The 17,657-nt window shown below is 39.0% G+C and overlaps 1 protein-coding gene across 4 annotated transcripts in view; it reads right to left on the bottom strand.

Moving 5' to 3' along the window:
• Positions 1-1,789: 1,789 nt before the first annotated feature.
• The window catches only part of ZNF248 (zinc finger protein 248), a 29,906-nt gene continuing 14,038 nt past the window's right edge, over positions 1,790-17,657 (bottom strand). For 2 of the 4 annotated variants that reach the window (XM_042241132.2, XM_060406401.1), the window contains 3 exons: positions 10,503-10,629; positions 10,128-10,223; positions 1,790-4,862 (listed from right to left, as the gene is read on the bottom strand). In XM_042241132.2, the coding sequence (XP_042097066.1) occupies positions 3,373-4,862; positions 10,128-10,223; positions 10,503-10,629 (1,713 nt within the window). In that variant the 3' untranslated portion in view covers positions 1,790-3,372. The remainder of the gene's footprint in view (positions 4,863-10,127; positions 10,224-10,502; positions 10,630-17,657) is intronic. The other 2 variants (XM_060406402.1, XM_060406403.1) reach the window with 1 other exon arrangement.

Below are 17,657 nucleotides of genomic sequence, written 5' to 3'. Positions count from 1 at the left end.
TACCTACAGAGAATTTATAACACCCCAGTGTCCTATTTTATGGGCACTTGAATTTTACTGATCAGAAATACTGTCAAAATATTATATTTCAATTAAAAATCCCATAAAATGTATTTATTATAATATGTGAGTAAACATCTACTATTATGCTACCTAGAGAGGTAACCAGTTACCCCAGTGGTCATATCAAGCCAACAAGAAAAAGAACGAATTAATCAAACAGTGCAGAGAGGACTTGCTATTTATTTGGAAGAACACAGAGCTGCTAACCTCACACCACATATGACAAGAAATATGTGGGGTTATATGAATAATCAAGTTAACAGGTCTGCTTCACGTATATCAAACGAGACATACCTGCCACAGTGCTCAGTTCCAAAAGGGATTTACTTATGACAGCATAAAAGCACAATGAAGCAGAAATACTTAACTTTCAACTAGAAGCATAACTTTATTTCTAATATTGAGCCATTATATAGGAGTTTACAGGAATCAAAAACACTGTGCTGCTTATTCTCCAATGGCTCCACCCAGACATTCCCCTCTACGTTCTCTGTGCCCATGTGGGCTCACTTGCAGATGGCATCTGATTGGGTTCCAGGAATGTGGTCCATAATTTTGGAGATGACAATATCTCCCATGAGACGGCCCCTCCTCCACAAGAGCAGCAGCTCTTACTGGGCTCTGGTTAACACCTGCTTTCATCCTTTGCCCTTATGGACTTAGAAGGGTAATGGCCTCCTGGGGACACTAATCTCTAGGTGCTTCAATATCCCTTGTTTCTGGCAAACCACTGTAGTTAAGTCTCCCATGAAAGTCTTCTTAGTTGGATCAGAATTGTTTTTCACTAGAACCATGGCTGATACAAACATCCCTCCCTATATTAATTTGTTAAGGAAAATAATTCATCTCTAAAACTGCTGTATAGAATATTAACACTTCTATTAGAAAAGAATTCATTTGAATCAGGTGAATGCCTTTAGTGCTAAATAACAGACATCTCCAACAATAAACAATAAACCTCTTTTGTCCCAGTAATACAAACTCCTAGCAGATAGCAGGTCCAGAAAGAGTTGTGCGGTTCAGTGACAGTACCTCTGAGTCAGGTTTTTCCCATCTTGTGTACTGTTCTCTTCAGGCTATTGCCCTACCAGGCCACAACTATAATCTAGTATAAAATACAGCCATGAAAAAGTTCAGCAGATGAGAGACAATCTCTTCCATGTCATGACAATATTTTGTCACTGAGTTCTTTCCCCAAAGCACTGAGAATATTTTCCAAGTATCTCATTATTCACCTGCCCATCCCAACAAAATCACTAGAACAGAATATTCATGATTAACTTAAGACTAATGTGGCTGCTACTGCTGCTGCTAAGTCACTGCAGTCGTGTCCAACTCTGTGTGACCCCACCAGGCTCCCCCATCCCTGGGATTCTCCAGGCAAGAACACTGAAGTGGGTTGCCATTTCTTTCTCCAATGCATGAAAGTGAAAAGTGAAAGTGAAGTCGCTCAGTCGTGTCCAACCCTCAGCGACCCCATGGACTGCAGCCTTCCAGGCTCCTCCATCCATGGGATTTTCCAGGCAGGAGTCCTGGAGTGGGGTGCCATTGCCTTCTCCGACTAACGTGGATTTACCCCTAAATCATCTGGGGAAAGGATGGACAAAAAGACAAAACATGGCCCAACAAGGAAGAAGCAGGGAATGGCTATTTGGTGGGCAGTGTTTCTTGGAACTTCTTATCAGTGTTTTCCAAAGAAGCAAAGAAAACAGTAGGACAAAGGAGAGAGAGATAGTATATTACATTCTATTAAATTAAATACATAGTTCCTGAGTTACATACAACTTGGGTTACACATATCATGCCCAAATAGATACAGCAATAAAGCACCAAGAGTAGGACAGAAGCATTTCATTATACAACACTACTTTTTATTTGCTGAATACTGTGAGCATTACTGTTCATAACTGATGTTAACCTTTGCAAAATTTATGTAATTATCATTGTTATTAACAGCATTCACATTATTGACTGACCCAAGGCAGCTGAATAACCTCAGGAAAATATTGTTTGGCCTTTTTATCGAAGTGGAAGCTCAGTAATAATGGCCATACTCATTCACATATGCCAGCAAAATTAGAAGAAAGGTAAGCAACAGGTAGTAAAACAGCATATACTGGCGACATTACAGAGTCTCTGGTAGTACTGAAAATAGGGTTGATGCATAGGTAGTTAAAAACCTCCCAAAAAACATATTTTGGCTTCTTTTTTGAAGAGGCCATTCAGCAGTAATGGACAGAGTCATTTATCTATGGAAATGGGAGAAGGGGTATGTGGCTACTATTTTAAATTTGCCAAACGTATTTTCATATATACACAGTGATGTACCACTGTAAATACTCCCACTAATGCCACACTACCAACACGATGGCACTGAACATAGGGCTGGTCACAGATGTATAGTACTACATCATTATATAATATTCACCATGCTGATTTAACAATATAGATAACCTAAAGAACAAAGATAATAGCAAAACGCTGTGAAATAATTAGGAAATGATGAGTGTTGAGTATGTATTACCTTTGTTTTTTTTTAATATTATTTAACTGTAAATTAATACTTTAAAATAATGACTGTGTTTAACAACTGGCTCATAAAATTCCTGAAAATTTATTAGCAGTGCTTGCAAGTTAGTGTAAACTTACTGCAGCACATCACTGTGTATTGGTAAGTGTGTATACATACATTTACATATACATATATACATAATTATTGCAACCTAAAAAGACATTGATGGTATATAGTGTGGGAAATGTTAATATAGACTATAACAGTTAATTAAGAGTTTAGATTTTCTCTTCATAAGCATGTTAGGCTCTAATATACCAATCAAGAATACCTCAAATTTCTATGATATTAGCATACCCACAAAAGGCTTGCAAACATCAAGGACTCTTCATATAAATGTTTAATCTGTTGTCATTTAACGTCTTAAAACTTCAGATTCCACTGTGAATATGACTGCAAATGAGTATCATCTATTATATTAACAACAATAAAATTTTTGTATCACATCCAGAATATGGCACTACACAACATAAATTCTAGACAAAGGTGTTATTTTCCACCATATTATGTAACTGAATTTCCCTTCAATATAAATTTTCTGATGAAAAGTTTTACTTTTTTTTGGAAAGCTTTTACATATTCAAAACATGAATAAGGTTTTATTCTAGTACTAATTATCTGAATTACAACAAAACCTCACTCTCTAAAGGAATTTGTGATATTCTTTGGGTTTCATTCATCTCATTTTAAAAACCTGTATAACATATTTGAAAGTGTGGATGAAGGCTTCTTAATGTTCAGGATGCTGAAAGAGCTTTCACCCTTGTGTGAATTCTCTGATGTTTAGTGAGTACTGACCTCTGACTAAAGGTTTTCCCACATCCATTACACTCATAGGGTTTCTCCCCTGTGTGAGTCCTCTGATGTTTAGTGAGAGCTGATTTCTCACAGAAGGTTTTCCCACACTCATTACATTTGTAGGGTTTTTCTCCTGTGTGAGTTCTTTGATGTACAATGAGGTTTGATTTCACACAGAAGGATTTACCACATTCATTACATATAAAGGGTTTCTCTCCTGTGTGTGTTCTCTGATGTACAGTTAGGGCTGACCTGTGGCAGAAGGATTTTCCACATGCATTACATTCATAGGGTTTCTCCCCTGTGTGTGTTCTCTGATGTTCGGTGAGGTTTGACTTCACACAGAATGTTTTCCCACACTGCTTACATTCATAGGGTTTTTCTCCTGTATGTGTTCGCTGATGGTTGGTAAGATGTGGTTTCTGACAAAAGGATTTCCCACATTCAGTACATTCATAGGGTTTCTCTCCTGTGTGTGTTCTCTGATGCTGAGTGAGGTTTGACTTCTCCCAGAATGTTTTCCCACATTCACCACACTCAAAAGTTTTTTCTCCTGAGTGAGCTCTTCGAAGTTGGGTGAGATGTGACTTCTTGTTGAAAGTATTTCCATTTTCATTGTGCTCATAAGGTTTTCCCATGTGTACTATCTGATGTTTAAAGAGAGCTGACTTTTCCCAAGTTTTGTGACTGACTTTATATTCATGGGGAATCTTTCTTGTGTAAGTTCCCTGATGGATAACGAAAGCTGAATTGTCGTAGAAAATTTGCCCATATTCATTATATTCATAAGGATTGTCCCCCATAAGAGCTCTCTGATGTCCCAATCTTAAATCCATATAGAAGGACTTACCACAAACGCTGCATTCACATGGCTCCATTTCAAAATGAGTTCTCTGAGATAAACTGAGCTTCAAACTTTGGATGAAGGTTCTTCCACATTCATTATATTTACAGTGTGTCTCTCCTATCTGAACTTTCTTATTTGTGAAAAAGGCTGCCTCTCCATGTTTGCCTCTTCCATTTTCATTATACTCAAAAGGCTGGTCAAAAATTGACTGAGTGAGATCCTGTCCATGATTGAGGACATTCTTGTTTTGATTATAAGATTTCCCTCCAGGAGGAGTTTTGTCATGCCCAATATCAAGGAGCAATTTCTCATATACATTAAACTCATCAGGCTTCTTCCTAGAATAGTTCTTTCTGTTAATAATTAAGCCTGAAATATTTTTCAAACTCACTTCACATGAATCACATATTTTATATAGAAAATTGCTTGAAAGAATGGAGTCTGTACCTAGATTTAAAGTTTTCCTTACTCTGTCATCACTATCTGTACTTAATGTTTTGCTGCTGGTGAAAGCAAGTTGCCAAAAATGTTCATCTTGATTTTCCTGGGTGCTCTCTATTAGGTCATCAACTTTCCAGTCTTCTAGAAATGAGAAAAATAACCACATCTTATGAATCCTAGTACACTTCTAATGGAATTTGACTTTTACACAAATGCCCTATTACACAGTCAGTTCTTTTGCTTTAGGCTCAGTTTTCTGGTGTGAGCTAAAATCCAGCATACATTTTCTTTACTTTTCTGGTTTGAGTGGAAAATAAAAACATGCTTCAGTAAAAATAGGGGAAGGAAACTGGCAATAACATTTAATACTTTATTAATACACACTTTAAAACTAGACAGAAAAAGGTGAAATACATTCAAAACACAGGGAACCAGAGAGTGGCTGATTCAGAAATCAAGAATCTCAAGAGAATGGAGTGAGCCCAACAGAGACATTGAACACTGAATATCATTACACTGAAGATTAGTAGACAAGGGCTTTCAGAAAATGAACTATGTTTGGTGGAAACAAAACAGTCCTAACCCCCTCAGACACTGATTACCTGGTGTGATTCCTACTAGATTACTCGCTTCTACTCTACATATCAACACCAGACTAAAGTTCTGAAAACACCAACTACCTCAGGTTCAGAAGAATAGTCTGATAGCCCAGGATTCCTTTAATTCACATGGAATAATTATAAAAAGACATGGTAAGCAAGAGATGGAGATTCTGTAAGAGTTATTCGTTTAGGGAACAGCAAACTCCAAGAACTGAGGTTTTTTGTTTTGTTCATTTGTTTTTAAAGAAAAATAGACTGTTTAAGAAACATATTAGAGGATGAACTCAGTTTGACAGAGGCAGATCATACTTTCTTGTCCTTACCTTCCCACAGCTTGATTACTGTCGTAGGATCCTCACTAATGTGCATGTTGCTATTCCTTTTCCCCATTTGATATATGAACATCAAAACAAATTTCTGAAGGTACCTACTTCCTCATGCTCTAAAGGATTTAATCCAGACTCTAACTCTCTATCAAGCTGTGATTCACAACACAAATGCCCAACAGGAAATACAAAACAGATGATGGACAGACCATCTCTGCAAAAGGACCAGGCTTATTCTGTTTGCTCACAGCTGTTAATGAAGTTGTCCCAACCATAAGACATATGCTTCTTTATTTCAATCTGCTGCCTTACTTTCCCCCAAAACAATTTTGTTCCTGAACCAATACTGATCTTTAAGTCTGCTTTCATATCTAAGTTTTTCATTTACGTCAAGGTTTTCTGCTTTCATATCTAGACTCATCTGTGGCTTTTACTTACAGATGAGACCTAATAACGATCGTATTTTTCTATTAATACATGGTTCTGAGGCCTTCAACAAACTTTACTGTAAAAATTCTTGGCTATTCTTTACTGTCATTACTCAATGAAACTGGCTTCCCAGGTGGCTCAGATGGTAAAGAATCTGCCTGAAAAGGAGGAGACCCAGGTTCGACTGCTGAGTTGGGAAGATCCCCTGGAGAAGGAAATGGTTACCCACTCCAGTATTCTTGCCTGGAGAATTCCATGGACAGAGGCCTGGTGGGCTATAGTCCATGGGGTCACAAAGAGTTGGACATGACTAAGTGACTAACTAGGTGAAACAATATTAATCATATGTTAAAAAAAATCTAAGACAGTCCTGAGCCCATGGCTCCAAAGACTGATAATAGTTACCATCTTGACAAACACAAATTAAAACAAAAACTGAATTCATATTATGAGTTCAAGTCACAATTCTATAAGTCCATTAAAAAATATTTGTGCAGTTCTAGCTGGATATTTAACAAATTACTCATTCTGAACAACACACCTTTTATGTAATTAGTTACACTCCAGCCTTGGCTCTCCTTGGGACCTGAACATCCTCCAGGAAATGCTACTTTAATTTAAAACAACAAACCACAAAAGTAATAATAAAATAACAAAGCCAACAAACTGTACAACATCCCTATCATTTTCAGTCTCTACCTGCTGCCTTTAGAAGTTACTACCTGTTTAAGTCACTGTAAGATGAAACAAGTCCATTGCTCAATGATACACCCTGTGTCATGACCACAGTCTAGGCAGGTGTTAGCAAAATTCTATTTCCTCTAACTTCACTGAGGAGACAGGACATTTATGATTCTTAAAAACTGATGTGCATATGAATTATTTTCCACGTGTACTTCAGGATAAAATAAGGGAATGTGCATTTAGTAAAAATACTATAGAATGCTTTCTGAATGGATGAAAAAGAGTGATCTCTTCTAAACTTGGTTCAACAAAGTAATTATTAAAACATCAGAATCAGGAGAAGTATGAAAGGAAAGTACGGATACTTCTAGTTCTGGCCTCAACTATGTACTTTATACCATTTATGGTGTGTATGTATATATATATGTGTGTGTATGTATAGATATAGATGTATATGTATATATGTATACACACACACACATATATATTACATATATAATATATGTATATATATCTATATATACTGAAAGTGAAAGTCACTCAGTTGTGTCCGACTCTTTGTGACCTCATGGGCTATACAGTCTATGAAATTCTCCAGGCCAGAATACTGGCGTGGGTAGCTGTTCCCCTCTCCAGGGGATCTTCCCAACCCAGGGATTAAACCCAGGTCTCCCACACTGCAGGCAGATAGATTCTTTATCAACTGAGCTGTGAGGGAAGCCCAAGAATCCTGGAGTAATGTATATATGAAACCTCCTATTCCATCTCAGATTCTAATAATTATCTCAAGCTTCTCTTTGGGAAAACAAAATCTCAGCAATGATAGAAATCCTAAGCAACAATCATATCATCAGGTATGAGTTTTGGGGCTACAGATGCTAGTGGGTTAGGGTTATAAAACACAGACTATTTAAGTTACAGCAAAAAAATTGATCACTAACTTAAAATAAGTGAAATAATAACGCTTTACCCTCTGAGCCACCAGAGAAGCCCAAAATAATAACAAGAAGCCATTGTTATAAACCATGCAATGTTTAAACACTTTGCATACCCAATTTTAATTAAGTTACTTAAAAGGCAAAATAAACCAAAGTGAAAATTATAGAAAAAAGAGAAAATATTTAAGAGTGAAATTTAATATATAAGATAGCATGAAGTTTAAAATGAACTCTGGAGAACAGTAAAAAAGATACAGATATGTAAAACAGTGCTAGACTGTGACAGTCACTGAAAGGAGACTCTGATTTCATTTATTAATAAGGATCAACTTTGTTAGGCTACTGAAAGATTAATTGGATACTTTAGGTAGAAGAAAACAACAACTAGGAAGATCAAGTCAGGTATCAGGGACAAGTGAGAAAATGAAGAGATGAAGATGAAGAAGATGGAAAAGAAAATAACATTAGGAATTTGAAAAAACTAGTAACAGGGTAAAAGGTTTAGGACACTGAACCCATGGTTGCCATTTAAGGTAGTAATGGATGGCTGAATGTTCCTTATTTGACCCCTGGGAAACCAGGCTCTCTGATTTTCAAGTGACTCAGGCTGTTCCCCTCAGTCTCCTCTAATGACAAGATTTAGTGGATTTACTCACCTTGTAAAAGCAGTACTGCCCCACGACTACCTCTCTCATTTACAAACAACCACTTTCTAGAAAAGGGGTCAGCAAACTCTCACTGCAAGGTTGTGGGCCTAGAACTAAGGATGTTTTTAAGTTTTCAGAGGGAAATATACAGAAAAGGCAGCAGAGAGGAGTGAGGAGGAAGAGAAAGAAGAGAAAGATTTAAGAGGAGGAAGAGCAGCAGCAGCAACTGAGACCATGTGTGGCCCACAAAGCCTAAAATATTTACTGTGTGGTCTTTTACAAAGAAATTCTATGTATGTGTCTCCCAGAATCTAGCAGTTATCCCAAGCTTCTTGTGACCAACTGTACTAACTCTCCTCTAATCGCTCCTCCAAGTTTTTTCTCTCAGTAAATGGTACTCTAAGTTATCAGAATCATTGGAATTCATGCTCAACTCCTCCTTCTCTCACACTCTATATCTAACCTAGTAACAAATCCTCTTGGCCTCATGTTCAAGATATATGTACAAATCCACTGTTTTTCAGCATTTCCAACATAGCCTGAGCTACTAGCTTCTCTCCTCTGGGTATACAATAGTATCCTAACTGGTATTCTTTCCTTGCTTGTGCCTAAGCACCATCCACCCATCACATGGTCACAACAGAGAAGTCAGAGAGATTCTTTTAAACTGTAAATCCAATCTGCTAGCTTAATTTGGTTTATATATACTGAAAAAAGCCTGAGGATTTCCCACATCACTCAAAATCAAATTAATATATCTACCACAGTCCATGCTACTTATGACATCATCTACCAATCTCCCCCATGCCCACTCACCTCCATCTACCATGACATCCTTATCATTCCTCAGATACTCTAATAGCACACTAGTCTGACAAGTTTAACACCAGGACCTGATGTTCCCTCTGCCTGGAGTATTCAGAATCCACAGAGCTCACACTTTAATTTATTAGAGACTCATATCTATTATGTACCTCATAAAATATATTTTCTCTTGAAATGAAGTGAAAGTCACTCAGTCCTGTCCAACTCTTTGCAACCCCATGGACTATACAGTGCACGGAATTCTCCAGGCCAGAATACTGGCGTGGGTAGCTGTTCCCCTCTGCAGGGGATCATCCCAACCCAGGGATTGAACCCAGGTCTCCTGCTTTGTAGGTGGTTTCTTTATCAGCTGAGCCATGAGGGAAGCCCATTTTCTCTTGAATTCTGTACCAAATAGCATGTTATCATTCTCTAACCCCCTTGTCACTGCTTCAGCTCTTCACAGTACTTACCACCACCCAACACCATGTGTGTGTATACATGCACATACATCTTCATACATACCATGTATGCTTTTTGTCTCTCACTGTAATACACACTCTGATAATAGGGACATTCTTTTAATTATGTATAAACATAATTGGATCATACTGAATGCTCACCATATATTTGTTAAATTAATATATGAAAGTATTACATGAATCATACCATCTAACAAAAGATGTCCAAAGACAATAGATGGAAGGTGGACAATTTTAAAATAATCAAGAAAAATTATCCCAGATGGAGCCAAATGAGTTTGGATTATGGATATAGGTAGATGACTCTAAAATGTCAAAGAACAAAGGGAAGCATTTATGAGTGAAAGTGACATACAGAAGAATGTGATTAAGGAAACATAAGTATGTGGGCCAACTGTCAATCACTTTCAAAGGTCAGGGGTTGGAACCATATACCAATGGCCTAAGATCTCATTTCCTCTGGCTTCCATCTGCCTGTGAACTCACTAACTCACCTGAGCGGCACTGTTTTGGGAATCTCTCCTCTAGTATCCAAGGTTCTTCTCCTTGCTCGATCTTGAAGATCACTTCTGGCTTAGTAATACAATTCCCTGTAAAGAGAGTAACACAGGACTATGGCTGAACAATCTGGCTTCAAGAACTCTAAAAAAATGATGGGGAAGAAAGGTACAGCTTTGGGAGCTATCTAAAAGAGGTGCCTAAATAAACCAATTCCCAAGGGAGGTAGACTGCAGCATACTTTATAGTGGCCAAAAGGGACCAGTCATCTAAGGCCTTGAATCTCCATCAGAAAATTTCACAGGGAGTTTTTACATTTCATCAGCGAAGAAATGCATGCTACTGGTAATCATGTGGAAAAGAATTCTTACCTACTGAGACAAGGTGGCTATAGTTTTCTAGGATCACGTCTCTGTATAATATCTTCTGAGCAGGATCCAGCAGGTACCACTCTTCCTGGGTGAAGTCCACACATACATCTTTGAATGACACTTGCTCCTGTAACAGTACATTCCTTTTCTATAAGAAATTGTCAGAGCTATACGAGTGGAAAATCTTTAAAAGAATGACTTTGCCAACAAAGGTCCGTCTAGTCAAAGCTATGGTTTTCTAGTAGTCAGGTATGGATGAGAGAGTTGGACTATAAAGAAAGCAGAGCACTGAAGAATTGATGCTTTTGAATTGTGGTGTTGGAGAAGACTCTTGAGTCCCCTGGACTGCAAGGAGATAAAATCAGATAAAATCTGAAAGGAAATTAATCCTGAATACTCATTGCAAGGACTGATGCTGAGGCTGAAGCTCCAATAAGCTGGCCACCAGATGTGAAGAACCGACATTAAAAAAGACCCTGATGCTGGGAAAGATCGAAGGCAGGAGGAGACGGGGATGACAGAGGATGAGATGGTTGGATGGCATCATGGATGCAATGGACATGAGTTTGAGCAAGCTCCAGGAGTCGGAGATAGACAGGGAAGCCTGGCATGCTGCAGTCCATAGGGTCACAGAGTTGGACATGACTGAGCAACTGAACTGAAATGAATCTCTTTAAATTTAGGACTGCTTTCTTTAATGCTGGGCTTCCCTGGTGGCTCAGCTGGTAAAGAAACTGTCTGAGATGTGGGAGACCTGCGTTCAATCCCTGGGTTGGGAAGATCCCCTGGAAAAGGGAACAGCTACCAACTCCAACATTCTGGCCTAGAGAATTCCATGGACTTGCAAAGAGTTGGACACAACTGAGCGACTTTTGCTTTTGCTTTTCTTTAATGCTATACTATGTAGGATAAAAGTAGTATCTTGTATAAATTGAGTTTCCATGAGAGGGTGGAAGGGTGGTCCTAGTTGCTACAAATATTATTCTTAATGAGGAGACATATACATTAACATGTATTAAACTGGAAACTGTAGGAGCTAGCACTATACAAAAAGTAGAATGGGATGACCAAGAAAAAGTTATTTCATATTATCTTTTGTATTATAAAGTTAACTTTCACTAAGGAAGTAAAACTCTCAGTTGTTAAAATGAAAAGAAGGATTAAAACTAATATGTTATGGGCCCTAACCAAGCTCACTCATGTCTGATTAAAGTGACAGGTTCTGTATTCTACCTGCCCAGCAGAAAAAAGGATGAATCCTCTCTACTTGAGATAACTTTTGGAGCCTCTCCTAATATCTGTGTTGTTAGATATAATGCTCACCATCCAACAGAAAATTTCATGTTATATGAAGAGACAAGGCCAAAGGAAAAGGACAATAAAAGCATAATCACAGTGGTTGTTTGAGGAGGCCTTACAAAGAGCTGAGAAAAGAATAGAAGCAAAAGGCAAAGGAAAAAAGGAGAGATATACCCATTGAATGCAGAGTTTCAAAGAAAAGCAAGGAGAGATAAGAAAGCCTCCCTAAGTGAACAATGCAAAGAAATAAGAGGAAAACAACAGAATGGGAAAGACTAGAGATCTCTTCAAAAAAATTAAGAGAAACCAAGGGAACATTTCATGCAAAGATGGGCACAATAAAGGACAGAAATGGTATGGATCTAACAGAAACAGAAGGTATTAAGAAGAGGTGGCAACAATACACAGAAGAACTATACAAAAATATCTAAGTGACCCAGATAATCACAGTGGTGTGACCACTCACCTAGAGCCAGTCAAGTGGGCCTTAGAAAGCATTACTATGAACAAAGCTAATGGAGGTGATGGAATTCCAGTTGAGCTATTTCAAATCCTGAAAGATGATGCTGTGAAAGTGCTGCACTCAATATGCCAGCAAATTTGGAAAACTCAGCAATGGCCACAGGACTGGAAAAGGTCAGTTTTCATTCCAATCCCAAAGAAAGGCAATGCCAAAGAATTCTCAAACTACAGCACAATTGCACTCATCTCACATGCTAGTAAAGTAATGCTCCAAATTCTCTAAGCAAGGCTTCAACAGTACATGAACCATGAACTTCTAGAATTAAAGCTGGATTTAGAAAAGGCAGAGGAACCAGAGATCAAATTGCCAACATCTGTTGGATCATAGAAAAAGCAAAGGAATTCCAGAAAAACATCTACTTCTGCTTCACTACGCCAAAGCTTTTGACTGTGTGGATCACAATAAACTGTGAAAAATTCTTAGAGAGATGGGAATACCAGACCACCTGACCTGCCTCCTGAGAAACCTGTATGCAGGTCGATAAGCAACAATTAGAACTGGACATGGAATAATGGACTGGTTCAAAATTGGGAAAGGAGTATGTCAAGGCTGTATATTGTTACCCTGCTTATTTAATTTATATTCAGAGTACATCATGAGAAATGCCGGGCTGGATGAAGCACAAGCTGGAATCAAGATTGCCAGGAGAAATATCAATAACCTCAGATATGCAGATGACACCACACTTATGGCAGAAAACAAACAGGAACTATACAGCTTCTTGATGAAAGTGAAAGAGGAGAGTGAAAAGCTGGATTAAAACTCAACATTCAAAAAACGAAGATCATGGCATTTGGTCCCATCACTTTATGACAAATAGATGGAGAAACAATGGAAACAGTGACACTTTATTTTCTTGGGCTTCAAAATCACTGCAGATGGTGACTGCAGCCATGAAATTAAAAGACACTTGCTCCTTGGAAGAAAAGCTATGACAAACCTAGACAGCATATTAAAAAGCAGACATATTACTTAGTCTACAAAAGGTCTGTATAGTTAAAGCTATGGTTTTTTCCAGTAGTCATGTATGGATGTGAGAGTTGGACCGTGAAGAAGGATAAGCATTGAAAAACTGATGCTTTCAAATTATGGTTTTGAAGATTTAAAGTCCCTTGGACTGCAAGGAGATCAAAGCAGTCAATCCTAAAGGAAATCAACCCTGAATATTTCAAATTACGGTTTTGAAGAAGATTTAAAGTCCCTTGGACTGCAAGGAGATCAAAGCAGTCAATCCTAAAGGAAATCAACCCTGAATATTCACTGGAAAGATGCTGAAGCTGAAACTCTAATACTTTGGCCATCTGATGCAAAGAGCTGACTCATTAGAAAAGACCCTAATGCTGGGAAACATTGAAGGCAGGAGGAGAAGGGGACAACAGATGAGATGGTTAGATGGCATCACAGACTCAATGGACATGAGTTTCAGCAAGCTCCGGAAGATGGTGAAGGACAAGGAAGCCTGGCATGCTGCAGTCCATGGGGTCACAAAGAGTCAGACATGACTGAGTGAATAACAACATAGAGACTCAGATACTGTAACACAAAAGAACTTCAGAATGAATTACAATTAATATAAAAGAGGAAAATATGAACAAAATAAATGAAAGGATGGGAGAAGTCAACAGATACATTTTATGTCTGTTGTAGATAAAGAATTAACAGAGCAGGTCTGAGACTGCTGTCTTCTGAAAGATCTGCTACAAGCGTGTCTCATGGCTGGTATCTGGGAATTTGGAGTTCATGATGGTTCTTACCAGTTCTTGGTAAGAATGGTTCACTGAGCCTGAACTGTTTGTGTGAAGTATATGTTTTTTTCTGCTCATGCACATTCCTTCTGGAGTCTGAGATTTTGTTAATATGTTAAGCAAACAGTACCTACGTGACTAGCCCCTAATAAAATCAAAGCTACTCCATTTTGTAAGGTTCCAGGAAAAGAGCCTTTGGAAATCCCCTGACCTCACCCCCACCACCTGCGAACCAATCAGAACCCTTGGCCAGCCCAGGAAATTCGAGTCAAGCCCAGGAAATTCGAGTCAAGCCCAGGAAAGGAGAACCAATCAGAACTCAATACCTAACCCTTCACCAGAAGGTGACCAATCAGACCCGGAGACTCCCGTTTTTTGAATTTTTCGCGCAATAATACCCTATATAAGCAATGTAACCCAGAGCTCAGGGCTCCTCCCTATAGCTGCTGTGTCGGTATCGGTGGGAGCCCCAGCTCGAGCTTGGTAATAAAAACTCTCTGGCTTTTGCATCGGATATCGGCTCCCTGGTGGTCATTGGGAGATTTCGCGACTTGGGCATAACATTTGGGGGCTCGTCCGGGATCTCCCACTGGCTCCACGGGAAGACCGATCCAGAGAGTCATCTGCAGCCAGTAAGCTTTTTTCTGTCTTTCTTTTCACTCCTGGTAGGGCCTGGTATCTGAGACCGGTATATGACTCAGGCAGATGCGCCGGAGAGTCACCGGTGGGGGTCGTTGGGAGATGTCCCCGACCCCAGCGTGGGGGGATGGAGTGCCCCTGTTCTCTGTAGACGATAGCAGGTCGCTCCCGCTGAATGGCTGGAGGCCGTTGTCGTTCGGTTTTACCTCCGGATTCCTGGAGGTGTATTTCTCCTGTCTCTCTTTCTGTTTGTGTGGCTGTTTGTATTGTCTGTGTTAATTTACCAACATCTGACTGATCCAGGGACGATGGGGCAACACCATTCTAGCCCCACACCTCTATCCTTGGTTACTGATAATTTTAAGGAGGTTAAGATGTGCGCTCATGACCTCAGTGTAGAAATTAAAAGGAATAAATTAATCACTTTTTGCAGTGCAGAATGGCTGACCTTCCATGTAGGCTGGCCCTCAGAAGACACCTCTGACTTGGGAACTTTACACCGGGTTCTGACCGCAGATCGGACACCCTGACCAAGTTCCCTTTGTCAGCACATGTGTCTCCTCGGACAATTCATTTCCAAGTGTTAGACAAGAGCCCAGTTTCGGGCCCTGGAAGGGGTCCCTCTTCCTGCAACAAATGGTGACTCTGGCGGGGACTCTTCTTCACCGAGACTGACATCCTGACCACTCGGGGTACTCAGGGACCAGCTTGCCTGCCAATGGACCAGACCCAGCGGCCGCAACTGGGACCCTTTTGTCCCTGGTCTCCTCCTGACTCGGACAACTGGCCAGAGTGCCCCGACCAGTAAGGAACAAGAGACTTTATTGATCTCTCTCCCCTTCCCTCTCTGTCTCCTCTCCTTAACCCTTCCTGTCCTTCCCTGTTTTTCTAGTCCCCCGGTCCTGGACGCAGGAATCTGGTCGAAGGGCCCTCAGCCTGAGCTGAGGATTGGAGACTGATCACCTCCTCTTGGCAGAGAACTCGAATTCTGGTTCTGATTTCTGGTAGGGCCGAGTTCCAGTCCTCCCTTCTCTGGAGGCCCAGGGAAAAGTCCCGTAACGCCTGGGTATCTGTAGGTGGCAGGAGACGTCTGTAAGACCACCCCTTTTGCCCCCCCCCCACCCCCCGCCTCCTGCCTCCTCTCCCTTCTTCTTCAACCTGGCTTCCTTTCCTTCCTTGAAATCTTTGATGTTAGTACTTGGATCTGAAGTTCTGTGTCTCTATAGGAGGTTTTCTGAAAGACTGTATTTTTGTATTTAATGGCTTCTCTGGTGGAGCCGAGGTTAAAGCGTCTGCCTGCAATATGGGAGACCTGGGTTCATCCCTGGTCGAGAAGATCCCCTGGAAAAGGAAATTTTGCTTTGTCTGGCAACCATGTGGTTTACACCTGCCGCCATTTTGTTAAAACTTGATTTTTTCCCTGTGCCTTGAGACCAGGGCTCTCAGGAACACTTATCTAGACCATCTCTAATTCCTGACACTGAAAAAGAAAAAAAAAAAAGACTTAAAGCTAGATCTTACACTGTGTCTGTCTAAATATGTCTTGGTAATATTTTTGTATATGATCTCTATTTATTTGGCTTAAAAAAAAGGTAAGCGCTTACAAATCAAGTAATTCTAAATTAAACAATAAATTCCAGGTTTATGTGAACTGGGAAATATTCAGTGTTAAATACCTGATATTAATGTTTGTTTGTTGACCTATTTAATATAGACATGTCTTAGAGTACTTAACGTTAAGTAAAATATTTTCATGGTACCTAGGTTTAACATGAGTTAAATATTATATCTGTTACAAGTTTGTCAACAAGAAAATTACCTCAAGTAAGAAAAACTTCTAAAAAATGTAAATGAGATATGAGCATTTAGATAAACTCTACTAAGAATAATTATGCTTTAGGAATGTCTGTCTGAAATAGTCTGTCCAAATTGGGGTAACTTGAATTGGGTTGTGCTAAACTAAGTGATGGAAGTTCACTGACTAGCTAGCTCATTTCCAAATAGAGTAAAATTTTGAAACATTTATTACTAAACATTAGTTTCCTCTTACAAAGAAGCTAAAAAATTTGGGACTGTTAATGACTAAAAATAAGCTGGTGCAAAAACTTAAATTTGGCTTTTCTCTCTGTTAAAAGGACACACTTTCTTCAGATGTTGAACTGCATTTGACAATAGATTTAAGTTCATTTGCTTCTTAAATGGTCTGTTCTGTATTCGCCTCTGAAATCCCATATTGTTACTTTGGCTGAGTGAATAGCTATTGTTTCACAGCGACCTATAGTTCCATCTGACTGAGTGCTCAAAACCTTTCTGATATTCGTTGACAAAACTTCCTAAATCATTCTATGAAGCACTTTTGGCTTCTAGCTAACTTTGGGGTGCTTCAGAGGGCCCCTGAAGCATCCCAAAGAGATATTAAACTGTGTTTATTTGGTTGGTTAAATTACATTAAAAAAAGATTATCAAATGAGTAATAAATCTGCTCATATTATAATATAGGGTAAAGTTACTAATACAGATATCCTAAAAATTATATGGAGTTTTTAACATTCTGATATGTCCTGGTATTTTAATGAAAAACCTGATGACTTCACAAAAGTTAGCAAAAGGACTAAATGAACCAGTAAATATGCTTATAACCTTTATGGTTTCTATCTAAAAAATTATGGGGTTGAATCTTATGTTTTCAGGGAGTAGCGGAAATCTTCCTCTCAAACTAATTATGACAATACTTTGGTAAAATTAAACGTTATAAACAAAACAATTATATTTTCTATCTGACTCCTCCAAAGATTAGAAGTTCTTAGGTTTCCAGTAAGTTTATCAAATGAGTTAGGAAGGTTTTCTAATGGATACAAAAATCTCAAGAAATTTTTGAGACCTTAAAAGGGAAAAATTCACCTAGATTTGTAATGCAAAATCTGTGATAAGCCTTTGGTGTGAGTTTCC

The sequence above is a fragment of the Ovis aries genome, chromosome 25 (genome assembly GCF_016772045.2).
Source record: "Ovis aries strain OAR_USU_Benz2616 breed Rambouillet chromosome 25, ARS-UI_Ramb_v3.0, whole genome shotgun sequence".
In the NCBI taxonomy this organism is placed as follows: domain Eukaryota; kingdom Metazoa; phylum Chordata; class Mammalia; order Artiodactyla; family Bovidae; genus Ovis; species Ovis aries.
The sequence above is the reverse complement of the archived record's forward strand: the minus strand, read 5'-3'. Positions and strand labels throughout refer to the sequence as shown.